The sequence below is a fragment of the Dendrobates tinctorius genome, unplaced genomic scaffold (genome assembly GCF_039654945.1).
Source record: "Dendrobates tinctorius isolate UK_male_01 unplaced genomic scaffold, ASM3965494v1 ptg000073l, whole genome shotgun sequence".
Taxonomy (NCBI): Eukaryota; Metazoa; Chordata; class Amphibia; order Anura; family Dendrobatidae; genus Dendrobates; species Dendrobates tinctorius.
In genome coordinates, this window is record NW_027361741.1 from 6,640,218 (window position 1) to 6,662,565 (window position 22,348).

General features: G+C 45.1%; 1 protein-coding gene across 2 annotated transcripts in view; it reads left to right on the top strand.

Moving 5' to 3' along the window:
- Positions 1 to 22,348, top strand: part of UNG (uracil DNA glycosylase) — a 55,378-nt gene that overhangs the window by 7,620 nt on the left and 25,410 nt on the right. The window contains exons 3-4 of one of the 2 annotated variants that reach the window (XM_073582599.1): positions 7,285 to 7,380; positions 17,214 to 17,311. In XM_073582599.1, the coding sequence (XP_073438700.1) occupies positions 7,285 to 7,380; positions 17,214 to 17,311 (194 nt within the window). The remainder of the gene's footprint in view (positions 1 to 7,284; positions 7,381 to 17,213; positions 17,312 to 22,348) is intronic. The other variant, XM_073582600.1, reaches the window with a different exon arrangement.

The following is a 22,348-nucleotide window of genomic DNA, read 5'->3' on the forward strand; positions in this document are numbered from 1 at the left end:
CTAACATAGCAGCCAACTCGGTGGCCATATCTATGTTCATATGGATGGGTCAGTTGGATTAACACCTTGCCAACAAGACCCCTAGAGCAGACATCCTGGCCTCCCTTCCCCTCATGAAATCAACCACGGCGTTCTGGTCAGACACGTCGGCCGAATCAGTAAGATTTGCGGCCAGGAACAGCTCCCTGTCTAATGCAGCACAGAGAACTGCCGGCTTAAGTCCTGGTCGGGGGATAACGCTTCAAAGTCCAAATTATGCTCCATCCCCTTCTCTGACCTAAGAGTATTTGGGCCATATCTAGTAGTCATCACAGATGCCAGCATAGGCGGCCCCAATAGTAAAAAGCTGCTCACACTTGTCAAACACTATGTTTGACGAGTGTGACCAACCTGTCAATCACTTTCCAAGCGATGCTTCAAATCGCTTGGAAAGTGCTTGAATATCGCACTCGAAAATTGCGGCAAAATCGCGATCATAATCGCGCGGATAAAAACGCGCGATTTCTGGGAAGGAGTCCGGTTTTTAGTGAGCGTTTTAAAATGCTACGTGGGCACATAGCCTTAATGTGAATATTTAGATTTGAGAGTCCTCAGTGGTTGATACCTTTTAATGGCTAACTAACACGGTACAAAGATATACATCTTTCCTGTATCATTTTAATGTGGTAACTCGCTTGCTTTATTATCCACCAGTTAATAGTCCTGCACTGACTCATTGGTTTATATATGTTCCCTAGCTGAAGAGCCCGGCGTTGCCTGGGCATAGTAACCAACTGTGGTTAGTTATAACAAATTATGATTATATTGCACATAAAAACTGTGCATCTAATCCTATCCTGTGTGATACAGACTGCTGAGCCGTGTATCTAATATCTAATCCTATTCTGTGTGATACTGTCTGCTGAGCCATGTATCTAATTCTATCCTGTGTGATACTGACTGCTGAACCGTGTATCTAATCTTATCCTGTGTGATACTGGGCTCCCCCTGCAGTCTGTGTCAGAGGATGGTCTGTGTTGGCACGGTAATAAATTGTGTTATTTCCATCACAGCTCATTTTTCATCTTTTAAACAGCTCTGGGACAGCGTGGCGAGTTTTGAGTGGCGACTTTTGTATTTCGACTTTTATGTGGCGAGGTTTGTGTATGTGTAGTGAAATGTATGCTGAGGGTGGTATATGTGTTGAAGCACGTGGTAGTGTGTGGTGCATTTTGTGTGTGTGTTCATATCCCCGTGTGTGGTGAGTATCCCATGTCAGGGCCCCACCTTAGCAACTATACGGTATATACTCTTTGGTGCCATCGCTCTCATTCGTGTGACTGTGCAAAATTTTATGGCTGTAGCTACACACCTTAGCAACTATACGGTATATACTCTTTGGTGCCATCGCTCTCATTCGTGTGACTGTGCAAAATTTTATGGCTGTAGCTACGACGGTGCGGATGCCAATACATACATACACTTTTTCCCCATTATGCAGATAGGGGCAAAATTGTTTGGTGAATTGGAACGTGCGGGGTTAAAATTTTGCCTCAACATAGCCCGCTCTCGGGGACCAGATGTGTGACTGTGCCAAATTTTGTGGCTGTAGCTGCGACGATGCGCATGCCAATCCCGGACATGCATGCATGCATGCATGCATACATACATACATACATACATACTGTGAGAATCGTGGGAATAGTGGATGAGGGCAGGTATATCTCGCCCAGATTCCTTTCCTATGTGGCCTAGTCTGGTCAGTATCGCACCTGCTTACTAATGGATAATGGGAGGTGGATATAAAAGGATGCAAGGTGGTTGTGTGAGTGTCTCAGCCTGGGAACACAGAGAGCCTGTCTGTGTGAGAGACACACGTGAGTGGAAGCAGTGCCCACTGCAACTGTGGTTTGGCTGGACGGGAGAAGCCCGCCAGTTGGTAGTTAGGTTGTCCATTGTTTAGTTAGTGCCGGACAGGCAAGGATTTGTTTTATGCTTCTATTTCCTTTTGCATTGCTTTCACCGTTAATAAACCTGACCCAGGGTCAGTTATACACGAACCCCAGCTCTGCGCCTGAGTTTCATGCTGAATGCACGTGACCTTTGACCCCAGCAAAGGCGATCCCGGAGTGTTTTATCACATTGTGGTGGAGAATGCGGGCATCACGTTGCAAGCATGAGCATGGAGGATGTGGTGAAAGCGCTGGTACAGTCCACCGCCGTCCAGCAGGAAGCTAATCGGGTGATGATGACCCAGCTGAAGGAGTTGGTGGACATGACAGTTACCGATCGTTCGCTTCTCCAGCAGGTGGCGCAGCGCTTGGCAAGCTTACCTGAGCTTAACCTGGAAGCCGAGTCGAGAGTGATTCACGTGAGTCGGTACTGGCAGAAAATGACAACCGAAGATGACGTCGAGGCATACCTGACCACGTTTGAACGGACGGCGGTGAGAGAAAAATGGCCGAAGGCACGATGGGCCGGCCTGATTGCCCCGTTTCTTTCCGGTGAGGCCCAAAAGGCTTATTATGACTTAGAGCCTGAAGCCGCGCAGGACTTTGACAAACTGAAAGCCGAGATCTTGGCCCGGCTGGGAGTGACGACCGCTGTCCGTGCACAGAGAGTGCATCAATGGACTTATCAGCCGGATAAACCACCGCGGTCCCAGATGTTCGACCTGATCCACGTGACGAAGAAGTGGCTACAACCCGAGGTGTTGACAGCGCCAGAGATAATCCAGAGAGTCGTCATGGACAAGTACCTGAGGGCTCTACCGCCAGCCCTGAGGAAGTGGGTAAGCCATGGAAATCCTACGACGGCAGATCAACTGGTGGATCTGGTTGAACATTACTCCGTGGCGGAAGGACTCCGAGACGACGCTACCCCATCTCGTTCTTCATCATCTCCACGTGGAACCGGTAAGACTGTTCCAGGGAGTAGGGGAGATGGAAAAATCCCTAAGACAGTGGGGGAGGAAAACGGGACTGCCCGCACTGCGAGGCCGAGAGTAACGAACTATGGTCTAAGCAAGGGGCCCGTTAGGTGTTTCCGCTGCCAAGAGATGGGACATATTGCTGCGAACTGTCCGGTCACTACTGAACCCATGCAGTGCGACGTCACAGACTCTAAAAACCGCATGTCTATGGTTGCACGGGTAGTGAGTGTGAATGCCGGTCAAAAGGATGTGGAAAAACACTTGTGTGATTTAACTGTTGATGGCAAAAATGTGGTGGCATTGTTAGACTCGGGAAGTGTGGTGACTCTGGTGAAGGCCAGTCTGGTGTCAGCCCCGACTGGACCATCAGACAAATTTTCTGTAACGTGTGTGCATGGAGACACCTGTTCGTACCTCACCACGGTCATATGCATTACTACTTCCTATGGGTCTGTGCAACATAAAGTGGGACTCGTCCCGACGTTATTTCATGATGTTATCCTGGGCCGGGATTTTCCCCACTTCTGGCAATTGTGGGAGAATCAGTTGATGCCCTCGGGTAATAGTGTACATGATTCTTCTCCCAGGGAGCGTGTGGGTCCCGAACCCCTGGAACAGGTCTCCCCGGAAGACTCGGGGGAAGAGTCTGCGGGAAATGACCTGCAGTTCCCGTTTTCAGTCATGGCGGGTGATAATGAGGAGACCGGGGAAGAGGAGGAGGCTGACAGCCGTCCACCTCCCCGTTTGCCGGATTTAGAAGTTCAGAAAGATGACTTCCAAAGCGAGCAAATAAAGGATCCTACCCTTTCTCAGGCTAGGACAAATGTAAAGGTGATAAATGGGGTACCCGTAGAACCTGGCTCTAGGCTGGCATATCCTTACATGGTTCTGGAGAATGATTTACTCTATCAGATAGAGAAAAAGGGGGAAGATACGGTGCAACTATTACTCGTGCCAAAACCCTACCGGCGGCAGGTGCTGGACCTGGCCCACGGACATGTGATGGGAGGTCACCTGGGAGTCCAGAAAACCACCGAAAGGATATTACACTGTTTTGTTTGGCCAGGCATGCATCATGATATTCGTGTATATTGCGAGTCTTGTCCTGACTGCCAAGCCTCTGCACCTAAGCCCCGGTTCTGTAGCCCTTTGGTACCCCTACCTATTATTGAAGTCCCGTTTGAGAGGATTGGGATGGATTTAGTTGGGCCCCTTCCACGGTCTGCACGTGGACACCAGCATATCCTGGTCATCTTGGATTATGCCACTCGTTACCCGGAGGCCATCCCTTTGCGTAACACGGCCACCAAGACGATTGCCAAGGAGCTGGTGCATGTGTTTAGTCGGGTCGGTATACCAAAACAGATACTCACCGACCAGGGGACCCCCTTTATGTCCAGGATAATGAAGGAGCTCTGCCGATTGTTACAAATCGAACCGTTACGCACATCTGTGTATCACCCTCAAACAGACGGGTTGGTTGAACGGTTCAATAAAACTCTGAAGCAGATGCTGAGAAAGGTGATAGACAAGGATGGGAAGAACTGGGACTATTTACTTCCGTATTTGCTTTTTGCCATCAGGGAAGTACCCCAGTCTTCCACGGGATTCTCGCCTTTCGAGTTATTGTACGCCCGACGTCCTCGCGGACTGTTAGACGTTGCAAAAGAAACCTGGGAGGGTCAGGTCACTCCATTTAAAACAGTGATTGATCACGTCACACAAATGCAGGACCGTATTGCGGCTGTTATGTCTATCGTCAAAGAACACATGATACAGGCTCAAGGAGCCCAAAAAAGAATCTATGATAGGGGTGCCAACATCCGTACGTTTGCACCCGGAGATAGGGTGTTGATCCTGGTCCCCATGGTGGACAGTAAGTTCCTGGCAAAGTGGCAGGGCCCCTTTGAGATCAAAGAAAGAGTTGGTGAAGTAAACTACAAAGTATACCAGGCAGGTAAACGGAAACCTGAACAGATTTATCATGTAAATCTGATAAAGCCCTGGAAGGATCGGTCTGCCTTGTCAGCGGAGCTGGCCCGTCCTGTCTGCTCGCATACCGTACCGGAGGTACGGGTTGCAGAGACTCTCTCGGAGCGGCAAAAGACGGAAGTCAGGCAGTTTCTACTTCACAACCAAAAGTTTTTCTCAGAAAAACCCGGGCAGACTATGCTAATGAAACATGACATCGTAACGGAACCTGGTGTTACAGTTCACGTAAAGCCCTACCGAATCCCGGAAGCGCGCCGTGAAGCCGTTTCCCGAGAAATGAAGGCAATGTTAGAGTTAGGAGTCATTGAGGAATCGCACAGTGCGTGGTCCAGCCCGATTGTGCTAATTCCTAAACCGGACGGCACCATCCGGTTCTGCAATGACTTCAGGAAACTGAATGCGGTCTCAAAATTTGATGCCTACCCCATGCCCCGGGTCGACGAGTTAATAGATCGGTTAGGAAAAGCCCGGTATATTACGACCCTAGACCTAACAAAGGGGTATTGGCAGATCCCTCTGGTGGAGGCTGCCAGAGAAAAGACTGCATTTGCTACGCCGGAAGGTTTATTTCAGTATGTGTATATGCCGTTTGGACTGCACGGGGCACCGGCGACCTTCCAGAGACTGATGGATCGAGTCTTGAGGCCACATAGGCGGTATGCTTCGGCCTATTTGGATGACATTGTCATTTACAGCTTGGACTGGGAGACTCATCTCCAGAAAGTACAAGCTGTGATTGACGACCTGTGGGAGGCAGGTCTAACCGCGAACCCCAAGAAATGTCACATCGGGCTAGAAGAAGCCCGGTATTTGGGGTATGTAATTGGGAGGGGTGTTGTTAAACCCCAGGTTAATAAGATTCAGGCGGTTCAGGACTGGCCACAACCTGTCAACAAGAAGCAGGTGCAAGCCTTCCTGGGGATCGCCGGTTATTATCGCCGGTTCATACCAAATTTTGCAGCCATCGCTACCCCCCTGACGGATCTTACAAAAGGGAAAGACTCCGTCATGATTAAATGGAGCTTAGCGGCTGAAGAAGCCTTCCATAGCCTAAAACGGGCACTTTGCTCTCAGCCCGTACTGGTGACTCCGGACTTCCGCAGTGAGTTTGTGGTACAAACGGATGCCTCTGATACCGGTATCGGGGCTGTACTCTCACAAGTGAGGGACGGAGTGGAACACCCAGTCCTCTATCTCAGCAGGAAGCTGAATAAACACGAGCAAAGGTATGCAGTCGTAGAAAAAGAGTGCCTCGCCATTAAGTGGGCTCTAAAGGCCCTCAAATATTACCTGGTGGGCCGAAAGTTCAGGCTGATCACTGACCATGCCCCTCTCAAGTGGATGCACTTGAACAAGGAACGGAATAGCCAGGTGACCCGGTGGTTCCTTGCCCTGCAGGCCTACACTTTTACAGTGGAGCACCGCCCAGGGGTACAGATGGGAAATGCAGATGCCCTGTCCCGAGTGCACTGTTTGGCGGGTGTCATTGCTCGACCGGAGTGGTCTGAGCAGAAGAGGGGGATATGTGAGAATCATGTGGGAATAGTGGATGAGGGCAGGTATATCTCGCCCAGATTCCTTTCCTATGTGGCCTAGTCTGGTCAGTATCGCACCTGCTTACTAATGGATAATGGGAGGTGGATATAAAAGGATGCAAGGTGGTTGTGTGAGTGTCTCAGCCTGGGAACACAGAGAGCCTGTCTGTGTGAGAGACACACGTGAGTGGAAGCAGTGCCCACTGCAACTGTGGTTTGGCTGGACGGGAGAAGCCCGCCAGTTGGTAGTTAGGTTGTCCATTGTTTAGTTAGTGCCGGACAGGCAAGGATTTGTTTTATGCTTCTATTTCCTTTTGCATTGCTTTCACCGTTAATAAACCTGACCCAGGGTCAGTTATACACGAACCCCAGCTCTGCGCCTGAGTTTCATGCTGAATGCACGTGACCTTTGACCCCAGCAAAGGCGATCCCGGAGTGTTTTATCACAATACATACATACATACATACACACATACACACATTGAGCTTTATGTATTAGATAATGGGCTGCAGTGTACTAGCAGAGGGATCATTACTCACTAGATTTTTATCACTTTTCTGTCCGTTTTTTTTTTTTTTTTTTTTAAATACTCGCTCCTAGGTGTCTACCTAAAGCAGTCAAAGGGATTACATAGTGTATATTACTGTCCTTGAGCAGTGGAAGTTATTTTATTTCATCTGAAGTTAACTTAATGAGCACACTTTGAACAGGGGTGTCTTGTCCACTTGTGGCTGTTAGGCTATCAATCCCACTATAGGAGCATATAAATTTTAATACATAAAATAATAATACATCTACAACCGTACAAAGCATTTCATACCTTCCTATTTGTTTTCCATTTGTAGCTAACCAGTTTTGTTTCAGAAGAACGGAAACGATGCACAGTCTACCCTCCACCGCATCAGGTCTTTACCTGGACTCAGATGTGTGATATTACAGATGTAAGTGTTTGCTTCTGCCTATTTCATGCTAATGTAAGGTTTTTGATTTTTCTTACTCTACTTGGCACGAGGCTGAGGTAGGAAAATTTTAATTTCCCTTCTATTTTAATCTGATTTTTGCAAAAAAGGACTGACCAAAAAATCGGCTTCAAAACTGCTGCTGCACAACAGATCATGATGTCCAGCTGCTGTTTGATTTCTGCATGCCGCTGTCTCCTTCTTTCACGGTTACTGCCTTGTAGATCTCTATAGACAGCCCTGACAAGTGGTGCATCATTTGGACTTTGGCAGCCCTAGAAATAGAGAAAGGTAGTTTAATTATGTCCAAGCATCTTTTCAGACAGACAAGCTAAATGCTATATACCTTTTTTGGAGATGTTTTTATGTACAGTACAGACCAAAAGTTTGGACACACCTCATTCAAAGAGTTTTCTTTATTTTCATGACTATGAAAATTGTAGATTCACTCTGAAAGCATCAAAACTATGAATTAACACATGTGGAATTATATAATTAACAAAAAAGTGTGAAACAACTGAAAATATGTCATATTCTAGGTTCTTCAAAGTAGCCACCTTTTGCTTTGATTACTGCTTTGCACACTCTTGGTATTCTCTTGATGAGCTTCAAGAGGTAGTCACCGGAAATGGTTTTCACTTCACAGGTGTGCCCTGTCATGTTTAATAAGTGGGATTTCTTGCCTTATAAATGGGGATGGGACCATCAGTTGTGTTGTGCAGAAGTCTGGAGGATACACAGCTGATAGTCCTACTGAATAGAACGTTAGAATTTGTATTATGGCAAGAAAAGGCAGCTAAGTAAAGGAAAACGAGTGGCCAGCATTACTTAAAGAAATGAAGGTCAGTCAGTCCGAAAAATTGGGAAAACTTTGAAAGTGTCCTCAAGTGCAGTGGTAAAAACCATCAAGTGCTACAATGAAACTGACTCACATGAGGACAGCCCCAGGAAAGGAAGACCAAGAATCACCTCTGCTGCAGAGGATAAGTTCATCCGAGTCACCAGCCTCAGAAATCGCAGGTTAACAGCAGCTCAGATTAGAGACCAAGTCAATGCCACACAGAGTTCTGGCAGCAGACACATCTCTACAACAACTGTTAAGAGGAGACTTTGTGCAGCAGGCCTTCATAGTAAAATAGCTGCTAGGAAACCACTGCTAAGGACCGGCAACAAGCAGAAGAGACTTGTTTGGGCTAAAGAACACAAGGAATGGACATTAGACCAGTGGAAATCTGTGCTTTGGTCTGATGAGTCCAAATTTGAGATCTTTGGTTCCAACCACCGTGTCTTTGTGCGACAGAAAAGGTGAACGGATGGACTCTACATGCCTGGTTCCCACCGTGAAGCATGGATGAGGAGGTGTGATGGAGTGGGGGTGCTTTGCTGGTGACATTGTTGGGGATTTATTCAAAATTGAAGGCATACTGAACCAGCATGGCTACCACAGCATCTTGCAGCGGCATGCTATTCCATCCGGTTTGCGTTTAGTTGGACCATCATTTATTTTTCAACAGGACAATGACCCCAAACACACCTCCAGTGTTGAGTTCATTCTCTGGTTCACCAGTTGTGAGTTCTCCTTCCAGACTCCCTCTGGTGGTAATAGGAGGTAGAGAGGCTGATTTGATCGGTTGACATCAGCCACCTGAGAATGAGGATGACGATTGGATCTCAGGAGTCTCAGATTGGATTTAAGACAGCCGACGCCCTATTCAGTTGCTGGTGATTCCTTCTGGCTTGTCAGCTCTTGGTTTTCGGCTCTGTTCCAGTCATCTAAAGCTAAGTTTTTCTGCTAATGTTCACACTTGATTTTGTTGGTCTATTCAGTTTTTTGGTGTGGCCAGCCAGCCCCTTCTGGGGGCTGTGCTGAATTTCCACTCTTATTTATCAGTATTTTGCCAATTGGCTTTTTGTCCCTTACTAGTTCGGTCTCTTTTTGCTCTGTGTCAGAATATTTCAGAGTGCTGATATAGTGGGAGAAGTCTAGTGACTTCAGGGTTAATTTTGCTATCAGAAGTGTTGGACATGATTTTTGTAGGGTTTTTTGCAGGTTGCAGACAGTGTCTTTCCTTTCCTTGCCTGTCTAGTTAGTTTGGGCCCCATCATTTGCTTAGCCTATTTTCCTGCCTGTGTTTGTGCTTTCATCTTTTTTCACCGTCAATACATGTGTGGGGGCTATCTATTCCTTTGGGGTCTGCTCTGAGGCAGTTAGTTTTCCCTTTTCTTGCTTTAGGCTTATTTAGTCCTCCGGCCGTGACCAGGCGTCTAGGAACATTGTAGGCACGCTCCACGGCTACTGCTAGATGTGTGGTAAGATAGGGGTCTGCAATCTGCATAGTTAGCAACCTCTCAGGTTTTCTGTGACTTAGCTTGTTTTGCCTTTTTCTCCTCGGTGACCCATTCATAACACTCCAGGCTGTGTAAGGGCTATTTGACCAAGAAGGAGAGTGATGGGGTGCTACGCAAGATGACCTGGCCTCCACAGTCACCAGACCTGAACCGAATCGAGATGGTTTGGGGTAAGCCGGACCGTAGAGTGAAGGCAAAAGGGCCAACAAGTGCTAATCATCTCTGAAAACTCCTTCAAGGCAGTTGGAAGACCATGTCTGGTGACTACCTTTTGAAGCATAGCCATTTACCGTATTTTACGATTATAAGACGCACCCCAAATTTTGAGGAAAAAAATAGGAAAGTTTTATTTTTTTATTTTTTTTAATAAAATGGTGCTTGTAGCCCATGCCTCTTATTGCTTACCGTGGGTGGTGGCTGCGTTGAAGTGGGGTCGCAGCTGGAGGAGGCAAGAGTGGAGCGTTGCTGCAGGCCGCAGGCTGTGATGAGGGGGTGTTCGGATGTTCGGCACGCCGCTGCGGGTGTCTGGTGCTGCTGTGGGGGCTCTGCCAACATTTTTTGAAAGGCCAGAGCCCCTACAGTTCCATCGTTTCCTATGCTGTTGTTCCGGGAAAATGGCAGCTGGGGGGGGGGGGGGCGCATGCGCAGATGGAGATCTCGGCACCATGATCTTGGGAGATGAGATCACAGTGTTGAAATGGTGACTTCTGTCTACAAGATAGAGTTCTCGTCTCACCCAGGACCTGGGTCTTCAGGTCCCGCCACCAAAGCTCCCAGCTCCGATTTCAGGTTTCTTTTAAGCCATAGTTTCCCTCATCCTAGCAGGAGTCATCGTTCCCATTCCAGCCCAAGATCGTTTCTCCGGTTTCTATTCCAATCTTTTCTGTAAATTGTGAGAAGAAAGCTACTGACCATCAATGCAGGGATCACTGCAAAATTACAAATTTTATTGGTAATAGACAAACAAAAAGCTTCTTAAAAACATTTAGAAGTCAAAGAATGACATAGACAAAGCACAAGGCTCACAATAGAGCCAAACAAGACTCCCTCCAGTGGATGGAAATATATGCAATTGGCTTTAAAATGCGCTATAACAAGCCTGCAACAATATTACATTGTCAAGGGTATACTTCTCTACATGGATCTTAATAGTCCTGTACAGAGGTAGATCTATTAGAATTAAACATCATACAGTGCCTATAAGTAGTATTCAACCCCCTGCAGATTTAGCAGGTTTGATAAGATGCAAATAAGTTAGAGCCTTCAAACTTCAAACAAGAGCAGGATTTATTAACAGATGCATAAATCTTAAAAAACAAATTATGTGGCTCAGTTAAATTTTAATACATTTTAAACATAAAAGTGTGGGTCAATTATTATTCAACCCCTAGGTTTAATATTTTGTGGAATAACCCTTGTTTGCAATTACAGCTAATAATCATCTTTTATAAGACCTGATTAGGCTGGCACAGGTCTCTGGAGTTATCTTGGCCCACTCCTCCATGCAGATCTTCTCCAAGTTATCTAGGTTCTTTGGGTGTCTCATGTGGACTTTAATCTTGAGCTCCTTCCACAAGTTTTCAATTGGGTTAAGGTCAGGAGACTGACTAGGCCACTGCAACACCTTGATTTTTTCCCTCTCGAACCAGGCCTTGGTTTTCTTGGCTGTGTGCTTTGGGTCGTTGTCTTGTTGGAAGATGAAATGACGACCCATCTTAAGATTCTTGATGGAGGAGCGGAGGTTCTTGGCCAAAATCTCCAGGTAGGCCGTGCTATCCATCTTCCCATGGATGCGGACCAGATGGCCAGGCCCCTTGGCTGAGAAACAGCCCCACAGCATGATGCTGCCACCACCATGCTTGACTGTAGGGATGGTATTCTTGGGGTCGTATGCAGTGCCATCCAGTCTCCAAACGTCACGTGTGTGGTTGGCACCAAAGATCTCGATCTTGGTCTCATCAGACCAGAGAACCTTGAACCAGTCTGTCTCAGAGTCCTCCAAGTGATCATGAGCAAACTGTAGACGAGCCTTGACATGACGCTTTGAAAGTAAAGGTACCTTACGGGCTCATCTGGAACGGAGACCATTGCGGTGGAGTACGTTACTTATGGTATTGACTGAAACCAATTTTCCCACTGCCATGAGATCTTTCCGGAGCTCCTTCCTTGTTGTCCTTGGGTTAGCCTTGACTCTTCGGGCAAGCCTGGCCTCGGCACGGGAGGAAACTTTCAAAGGCTGTCCAGGCCGTGGAAGGCTAACAGTAGTTCCATAAGCCTTCCACTTCCGGATGATGCTCGCAACAGTGGAGACAGGTAGGCCCAACTTCTTGGAAAGGGTTTTGTACCCCTTGCCAGCCTTGTGACCCTCCACGATCTTGTCTCTGATGGCCTTGGAATGCTCCTTTTGTCTTTCCCATGTTGACCATGTATGAGTGCTGTTCACAAGTTTGGGGAGGGTCTTAAATAGTCAGAAAAGGCTGGAAAAAGAGATAATTAATCCAAACATGTGAAGCTCATTGTTCTTTGTGCCTGAAATACTTCTTAATACTTTAGGGGAACCAAACAGAATTCTGGTGGTTTGAGGGGTTGAATAATAAATGACCCTCTGAATAAACTTTTCACAATTTAAAAAAAAATTAAACAAAGAAATAATGTTCTTTTTTGCTGCAGTGCATTTCACACTTCCAGGCTGATCTACAGTCCAAATGTCACAATGCCAAGTTAATTCCGAATGTGTAAACCTGCTAAATCTGCAGGGGGTTGAATACTACTTGTAGGCACAGTATATAACAGGCTATGCAAATACACACAAAAAAGAGCCATATAAATGAGAGGAGCACAATGCAACCATGAAATACAAGAGGAATCAGCAACCTATATAAAATATAGCGTATAAAGTGTAGCCCAATGAGCTGATAATGCAAAGATCGGATCCTGCCTGCATAGTCCCAATGTGAAACCACTTACAAGGGGGGAGCTTGTGGAGTGCCCGACGCGTGTTACCACCGCAAGGTGGCTTCGTCAGGGGCTGAAGAGTCGGTCTATTACACTCATATAAATATAGTAGGTAATCAACAATTATAAACAGCAGCTGCGGCGACATACCTAATTAGCTGCAATGGAGGCCAGGACTCACAGACGCGCCGAGGAACTGGGAGTGATCCGTGACTCATGGTGATTTCCGGGTTTAGAGCAATGTGATGTAACACAGCCCACTGCGCATGCGCAGACAAGGATGACTCAATAACATAGTAACTTCCAAGTGCCGAGCAGGGTAACGTCACACTATCCAACGCGCAGGCGCAAACACAGAGGGTTGCCATAGTGTCAGGCAGAAAGCGTCAAGGAAGCTGTATAATGTGTGGTTATCAAATGCGCTCACAAAATTAGAGATGATGGCAGATATATTGCATTCAACACAGAGAGATGCCATAGTGACAGGCAATGGGCGTCAAAAAAACTAATATAACGTGTGAATATCAAATGCGCTCGCAAAGTAAATAAAGATGGCAATATATTATACTCAATCCACAGTGCAGAAACGAGGAGAATATAACAAGCACGGTTATCTCAAATTATGTACCTAGATCGCTTGACTTAGCCGTCACATACCATCACAACATTAAAGAACATGCAATATACCAAATCGCATAGCCCAAGCGTGTAACCATTTCTGAATATATGGCTACGTAATCCCAAATAGAGGGCATTAGAAAGGCTATATAAGGTAATCGTGATCAAATGCACGAAAGCAACGGTTTGGGAAATGGATTGCGCATGCGCAAACAAGGATGACTCAAAAACAATAGCTTCCAAGTGCCGAGCAGGGTAACGTCACACTATCCAATGCGCTGGCGCAAACACAGAGGGTTGCCTTAGTGTCAGGCAAAAAGCGTCAAGGAAGCTGTATAACGTGTGGGTAACGAATGCGCTCGCAAAGTTAATGATAGCGGATATATTGCATTCAACACAGAGAGATGCCATAGTGACAGGCAATGGGCGTCAAAACAAACGCCAGTACTATCTGTATTTGTATATGGATAAAGAAATGTTGACTGCTTAAACTTTTGGAAGTCCATTATGTGCTGACACTGGGGTTGAGCTTGTGTCGTTCTATCTGTTCAACTTTCAATAGTAGACCAAAATATTGTGAATTAATACAAGTCTGACTTACAAATCTCAAAAGGGGTGGAGCTTGTGGTGAATTATCTCCTACGTTTTGGTTTATGTACCAATCGGGGAAACAAGACCTATTATTAATATAATTATGAGTGTGGGGTTCTATCTACCCTTCGTGCGTTTTCTTGTATCTCCATACACTTTTTGTGCAAGGTCAAATGATATTTTGATATCTAAAGAGTGTTAAACATATGTGTCTTGATTGTGGCAATTTTTGCCACTGCATCTGGGCATTTTTTATGGTATTTACATATGCATTTCATTGTGACATTTAGGCACGCTTATGTAATGTGGATTGGCATGGCATACAGTTGTATGTTTTGAAACAACTGTGCGCCAGCCAGTCGTGATTTTGTGCTTTTATATTGTAGGCCAAATGTAATACACATACATCACGTTTGCGGCAATTTTTGCCCCTGCTTTCGTGCATTTGGTCACAATTACTTTTATATAGCCTTTCTGATGCCCTATATGTGGGACTATATAGCCATATATTCAGAAATGGTTACGCGCTTGCGCTATGCGATTTGGTATATTGCATGCTCTTTAATGTTGTTACGGTATGTGATGGCTAAGTCCAGCGATCTAGGTACATAATTTGAGATAACTGTGCTTGTTATATTCTCCTCGTTTTTGCACTGTGGATTGAGTATAATATATTTGCCCTCTGTATTAACTTTGCGAGCGCATTTGATATTCACACGTTATATTAGGTTTTTTTGACGCCCATTGCCTGTCACTATGGCATCTCTCTGTGTTGAATGCAATATATCCGCTATCATCATTAACTTTGTGAGCGCATTCGTTATCCACACGTTATACAGCTTCCTTGACGCTTTTTGCCTGACACTATGGCAACCCTCTGTGTTTGCGCCTGCGCATTGGATAGTGTGACGTTACCCTGCTCGGCACTTGGAAGCTATTCTGTTTTTGAGTCATCCTTGTTTGCACATGCGCAATACATTTCCCAAACCGTTGCTTTCGTGCATTTGATCACGATTACCTTATATAGCCTTTCTGATTCCCTATATTTGGGATTACGTAGCCATTTATTCAGAAATGGTTACACGCTTGCGCTATGCGATTTGGTATATTGCATGTCCTTTAATGTTGTGACGGTATGTGACGGCTAAGTCAAGCGATCTAGGTACATAATTTGAGATAACCGTGCTTGTTATATTCTCCTCGTTTCTGCACTGTGGATTGAGTATAATATATTTGCCATCTTTATTAACTTTGCGAGCGCATTTGATATTCACACGTTATATTAGTTTTTTTGACGCCCATTGCCTGTCACTATGGCATCTCTGTGTTGAATGCAATATATCTGCCATCATCTCTAATTTTGTGAGCGCATTTGATAACCACACATTATACAGCTTCCTTGACGCTTTCTGCCTGACACTATGGCAACCCTCTGTGTTTGCGCCTGTGCATTGGATAGTGTGACGTTACCCTGCTCGGCACTTGGAAGCTACTATGTTATTGAGTCATCCTTGTCTGCGCATGCGCAGTGGGCTGTGTTACGTCACATTGCTCTAAACCCGGAAATCACCATGAGTCACGGATCACTCCCAGTTCCTCGGCGCGTCTGTAAGTCCTGGCCTCCATTGCGGCTAATTAGGTATGTCGCCGCAGCTGCTGTTTATAATTGTTGATTATCTACTATATTTATATGAGTGTAATAGACCGACTCTTCAGCCCCTGACGAAGCCACCTTGCGGTGGCGACACGCGTCGGGCACTCCACAAGCTCCCCCCTTGTAAGTGGTTTCACATTGGGACTATGCAGGCAGGATCCTATCTTTGCGTTATCAGCTCATTGGGCTACACTTTATACGCTATATTTTATATAGGTTGCTGATTCCTCTTGTATTTCATGGTTGCATTGTGCTCCTCTCATTTATATGGCTCTTTTTTGTGTGTATTTGCATAGCCTGTTATATATGATGTTTAATTCTAATAGATCTACCTCCTCTACAGGACTATTAAGATCCATGTAGATATGTATACCCTTGACAATGTAATATTGTTGCAGGCTTGTTATAGCGCATTTTAAAGCCAATTGCATATATTTCCATCCACTGGAGGGAGTCTTGTTTGGCTCTATTGTGAGCCTTGTGCTTTGTCTAAGTCATTCTTTGACTTTTAAATGTTTTTAATAAGCTAATAAGCTTTTTGTTTGTCTATTACCAATAAAATTTGTAATTTTGCAGTGATCCCTGCATTGATGGTCAGTAGCTTTCTTCTCACAATTTACAGTTACTGTTCTTACTGGCCGCTGGTGGATCCGCTTTCTTTATTTAGTGGTGCCCTTCTGTGATCTTATACATATTCCAATCTTTTCATTGTCCCAAAGAAGAACTGCCCCCTCCGTCCAATTGTGGTTCTCAAGCGCCTTCCTCTCTTATCTCCCCTCATATTAGTTTGGAGCGCTGTTTGGATATTACATATTTATATATTTATTTTTTACTTCTGACAACAGGTGGTTGTTGTCACCCAAACACAGCAGCTGGTAACTAATTTCTGTGTCCAGCACAAGTGGGTTTTACTACTTTTTACAAAGAGAAAATGGTTAAAACCTTGTGAGGTCGTTGCGGCTCAGAGATATTAACACCACACGTGTGACTTGGCCGCTGCAGATTTTCTTCTGTCTCCATTCCGCAGCTGCAAAATCTGCACAAGATCGTGATGTCTTTCATTGCTGGAATGCTGCAAATTTGTTTTTTCAACCATTGCATCGTAGGCCAATTTATACTACATTGTTTTACTGAAATCTCATACACAATGCTGGCTACTAATATTTATTGTACTTAGAGCCATCAGCATCACTGTCTCCATTGGGTTTCACATTATAAATTAATATCATTATATGTTTGGAGTGTGGAAGGAATCCCATGCAAACATGCAGTACGAACTCCTTCTTGCAAATGTCGTCCTTGATGGAATTTGAACCCGTTGCTGCAAAGCAACACTGCTAACCACTGAGCCACTGAACTACCCTATGCAGCAACTTTTCCTAGTAGGAAAATCTGTTGAATATCCAACACCGGGTGGTGATCCCTTGGTTTGTTTTTTCTTAAGTGGATATCCCAGGTGTGTAACTTCTGCTACTACAGGATCTGCTCAATTAGGGCTACTATGCAGCCTGTAGTTTCTGCAGAATCAATCGCAGGGTCTAAGCTGGTATAAAGAAAATAATTTTCCTAGTCAGACAGCATTTTGTTTTCTTTATATTCTTTATCTCCCCCCTTAGGAACTAATTTTATATTTTGTTTCTATTTTTAGGTAAAGGTTGTAATTTTAGGACAGGATCCTTACCATGGTCCTAATCAAGCTCACGGTTTGTGCTTCAGTGTTCAAAAACCTGTATCACCACCACCCAGGTAACAAGGCTTTCTAATTTTTAACAATTTAATAACCTCTTCCCTTCGTAGACTATTTTTGTTTTTGCACTTTTTTTTCCATCCACTATTTCTGCTTGTTTTTTTTGCAGTACGAGTTGTAGTTTTTATAACTCCATTCATGTTACCATTCAACATTCCAAGTGTGGTGAAGTTGAGGGAAAAATGCAGTTCTGCTATGGCTTCTTGTGTTTTGTTTTTTTACAGCGTATATTTCATGGTAAAAGTTACTCTACATCATGGTTCCAAAAATGTATTTATTTATTTTAAGTGGAGTAAAAAAAATTTCAAGTAAGTCTTTCGTTTGTCACTATATTCCAAGATCAATAACATTTTTATTTTTACAATGATCGAGCTTAGGCCGGTTTCACATTAGCGCATTTTCAGCGCGCGCACGGCCGGGGGTAGCTCCGCCCCCGAGCCGGCTCTCTGCCCGGCGTGCCCGCCCCTTCCTTGTAGCGCCGCCTCCTAGCGGACAGCGGCGCCTGCGATCGGCGCACCCTATCTTTAGCATAGGGTGCGCCGATCGTGCGCAGGCCGTGCGCTAGTTGCGCTTTGACCTGCGCTGCGCACTTTTGACGGTGCGCCGTGCGCGCCAAAATCCGAAAAGTTTGATTTTGGCGCGCACGGCGCACCGTCAAAAGTGCGCAGCGCAGGTCAAAGCGCAACTAGCGCACGGCCTGCGCACGATCGGCGCACCCTATGCTAAAGATAGGGTGCGCCGATCGCAGGCGCCGCTGTCCGCTAGGAGGCGGCGCTACAAGGAAGGGGCGGGCACGCCGGGCAGAGAGCCGGATCGGGGGCGGAGCTACCCCCGGCCGTGCGCGCGCTGAAAAAGCGCTAGTGTGAAACCGGCCTTAGTGAGGGCTTGTTTTTTTGCATGACAAGCTGATTATTTTATTGATAACATTTTTGGCTATATAGAGACCTGCTCATCATTATTGGCACCCATGAAGTTTAAGTACATAATGTGAAATATCTCATGAAAAAAATGAATCAAGTGAAACAACAGTTGTATTTAACACGAGTGCTCTATACAAAAAAAGGGCAAATGATAAACAATATTTTAAAACAAACAATGGGAGGAAAAAGTATAAAAACCTAAGGCTTGCTGTGGCACTGGTATTGGCACCCTTTACATTAAATTAGTATGGTAATGAATTTTGACTCGCCCATGGTAAATCACAAATGAGAATCACCTGTGACTAATTGTTGGTGCCCATGTGACATGAATTGGCCAATGAATGATGACTTCAGTGTTTTAAAGGGAAGGTGCCATCCAAAAAATTTTTTTCAGCAATTGAAAAAAATGTAAAGAATTGTTTACATTTTCTTAAAAACTATTACCATTTGTTTTTAATTTTGTAAAATATGAAAAATAATTTTAAAAAGTTTGGCATTTCCACTTGTTAACACTAGGGGGAGCAGCTACTGAAATTTGGCACAAAAACCTAGTGTACAACTAGCTCACATTACTACCCTGCAGTAATTATGGGCAGAGTCTGATGACATGGGTGTGATGTCACTCCTCCCCTCCCCTTCTGGGTGATTGCTAAGGGAAAAGAGAGGATGACGTCTAGGAACACAGTGAGCTGCCATTTTTATGGGGCCTGCAAAGTTACTGACTGTCTTTGCATATAAAGTCTGGATCAGAACAGGTCACCAATCAGCAGAAATGTAAATGTTTCCTGGATTTCTGTGGAGCAGACAAGAAGACGGTCCATCCAGGTGTATATAACACAGCGCTCTATGTACAATCCCAGGCACCGAACAGGGTGCCCCCCATAGACCAGCACACTGCTCTCCTGAAATACTCTGTGCTGCTGTCACCCTGCTCCTTCCACCATGTGTCAGGCCCCTGTCGCCTCGCTTTCACACATCGCCAGGAAAGGATCTGAGGAGAGGAATGGGGTCTTCGGTCACCGAGGATGGCATGCAGCAAGGATTCTGGGAGCAGGGTGACAGCACTATCCCGTGCTGACAGATCATGAATGCCATTGGGAGCCGGTAAACATAAAGCAGCGGCACGCATTCCATTTAAATACCGTTGTCTGAGATTGACAGTGGTGTATAAATGGTTAACTGCCGGCACTCATCTTTGGCCTTGCATGTTAGACAGATGCTGGCTATTTAATACATCCTGGATCTGCCACTTGTGGAGGAAGCTCAGCTCCTGAGCCCCCTGTACACGCCAATACCCATGTGATGAACCCGCACCTTGCCACCCCACCTGACATCACTATTGCTTCAGAAGGATCACGTAATGCGGTCTCCCCACTTGCACCAACGTTATATTCTGCACCCCCTGGGGACACGTAAAGTCAGCTTGGTAGAGTTTTACACAGGCACTCCCTGCCCACATGGGCCCAAAGAGTCACGGGGAGTGAGAGGATGTGGCCCACACAGTCACTAACGTGGCACCATACTCTCACAACCATGTGAGGCCCCTTTCACTAGCACCAGTGAAACAGCGCTGCCAGCCCGGTAGGACTTCCACCAGTTCCTTTTTAGATATAAGCCCAGTTCATTAACTGGATTATTTCGGGCCAGAAACCAGCCCCGGTGGCATGGAAAGTTAAACCGAGAAACGGACGTGTGGATCGAGATAAAAGCAGCCCAAGGTTAAATTCTATATTTAATCACCTTAAGGGCACACTAGACAATACACTATATACACAATGGTCAGATATGCAAATACAGTAATGGTGGGAGAAAAAATGTATATAAAAAGGAATTCTGTCAATTACCAGTTTAATGTTAGACCATGTCTGCGCTGGACCGCAGGGAGCATGAGTTGCCAGCTGGTTCCTCATTCCTTCACAGCACATCGCTCGATGTGGCCCCCACTTTCTAAGTGAACTGCAAGCATAACAGAGGGAGAGGCCACATAGCCTTACACTAGCCTTTATCCTCTTTGAGTCACTCCCCTACTGCCCTCTGGGCTGAGTGTAAATCCCCTCCCCTTGCCTCTAGCAGCTAAAAACTTCAAAACCTTAATGAATGGTCCCAGGAAGATGGTTTTGGTGCCATCGGATCCGGCCAGGCCCCTGCCACACTTTGAAACCAAACTCAGAATGACTAGTAGGAGCCAGGTTGCAAAGCTATGTATCTCCGCACCCTGTGATGTTAGAATAGATTGAGAACCCTGGAAGGCGTTCGTTCAGTCCATTTCAGGGATCTCAAAAAATGTATCCAGTGTGTACGATAATTCCATATTCTCCTTATGAAATCATAGCTGACTCAACACAGGGCGAATGCATGGTATCTATTTTGCAAGCAAACCTTTTAGTTTTGAGCTTAGCTGGCTCAAGATATGAGATGTCACTCACAGCCTTTTGAGGCTTGACCCCTTGCTGAGCTAGGTGTCCTGTTCCAGCTGCACATGGGAAGGTGGTTTTATAATCCCATGCCAAATAGCATACAAACGAGTGACACAAAATTATATCTCTACTATTCTTCACACACCATAATTATGTATATCTAATATTGCATTACAGGGTTAAAGCATTATTTTGTATTAAGTCAAATTTTTTTGTGCAATGTATTTGTTAGGTTTCTTTCAAATGAACATGGAGTACTGGCGTGACTGGGACCCATGAGCATGTATCCTACTGCATCGTGGGCTGGCGCAGGAACTATTTGTCATTAAAACTAGCAAATTGGACAAAACTTTTCCATGTGAAAAATTACTCTTGTGCATTTACGCATTCTGGGCGTTTCTGTGTGCAGTCAGTTATGAACAGAAAATTATTTAACTAAATGCACTAGCCTAAGGAGAAAAAAAAAGCATCTTGCACCATCCTTGTCCACATTGTGGCCGAGGCACTGCTTCAATTAATGGCAGGTGCCTTTTGAGCGGCTGGAGCTGCACAGGGACAATTTGCCTGACATGACTGCTTTAGGAAAAGACGTTCATCTGAACGTAGTGAACACTCCATTTCAATACCTACAATATGGCAGACATTTAAGCAAATCTTGTCCACATGCTGTACAATTTTTTTTTTTCATTTAAATTCTTTATTTTGAATTACAGAAAATATAACAAACATGTACTCACATCTGTAAACAATCACGATAGTGAAGTAGAGGGGTATCCAAACCCTCAATGAGATGGATAGCATCAGATGTAGTTCCATGAAAGAACATAACACAACAACATTAACATTTCAGGTATTTAGTAATGTTAGAATAATCTAAGAGTAATAGCTCCGGTTAACAGAAATACGAAACCCGGAGCCTTTAACAGGGCCGAGACATGTTAGCCCAATCAAGGCACATAAATTCTGAATAGACACATGGCGAGTAAAGGAGAGTACAGTGTGAGCTAGGTTGAGATAGCGAACTTAAACTAAGAGTCTGGGTCCAGTCATTGTGGCTGTGGGGTAACACCAAAGACGAGAGTAATTAGACTAATGGGGAGGAGAGCACAAGAATCATGTATGCTGAGAAGTAGAGCTTATCCAGGGAAGCCATGTAGTAAAAAACTTGTCATATATATGAGAGTCCCAGCTAGACAGTTCTTCCATCCTACGGATTTCATGTACTTTAGCTATCCATTCCCCTAAGGCCTCTTTCACACTTCCGTTTTTTACAATCAGTCACAATCCGCCAGGTTTTGAAAAAAAACGGATCCTCAAATTTTTTTTGAGGATCCGTTTTTTTCCCATTGACTTGCATTAATGGCGGATTGGTGTCCGTTGCATCAGTTTTTTGTGAGGATCCGCCAAAAGTTGCTGTCCGTCACCATACTCAAAAATTTCAAAACGGAGCTTGTAACGTTTTTTTCTCTGGCGGATCCTGCAAACACTGATTTAACCCGAATTTCTTTCTGGGTGCCGGACAAAAAAAAAACTCTCTCTCTCTCTCTCTCTCTCTCTCTCTCTCTCTCTCTCTCTCTCTCTCTCTTTCTCTTTCTCTTTCTCTCTCTCTCTTTCTTTCTCTTTCTTTCTCTTTCTTTCTCTTTCTTTCTCTTTCTTTCTCTCTTTCTCTTTCTTTCTCTCTTTCTCTCTTTCTCTCTTT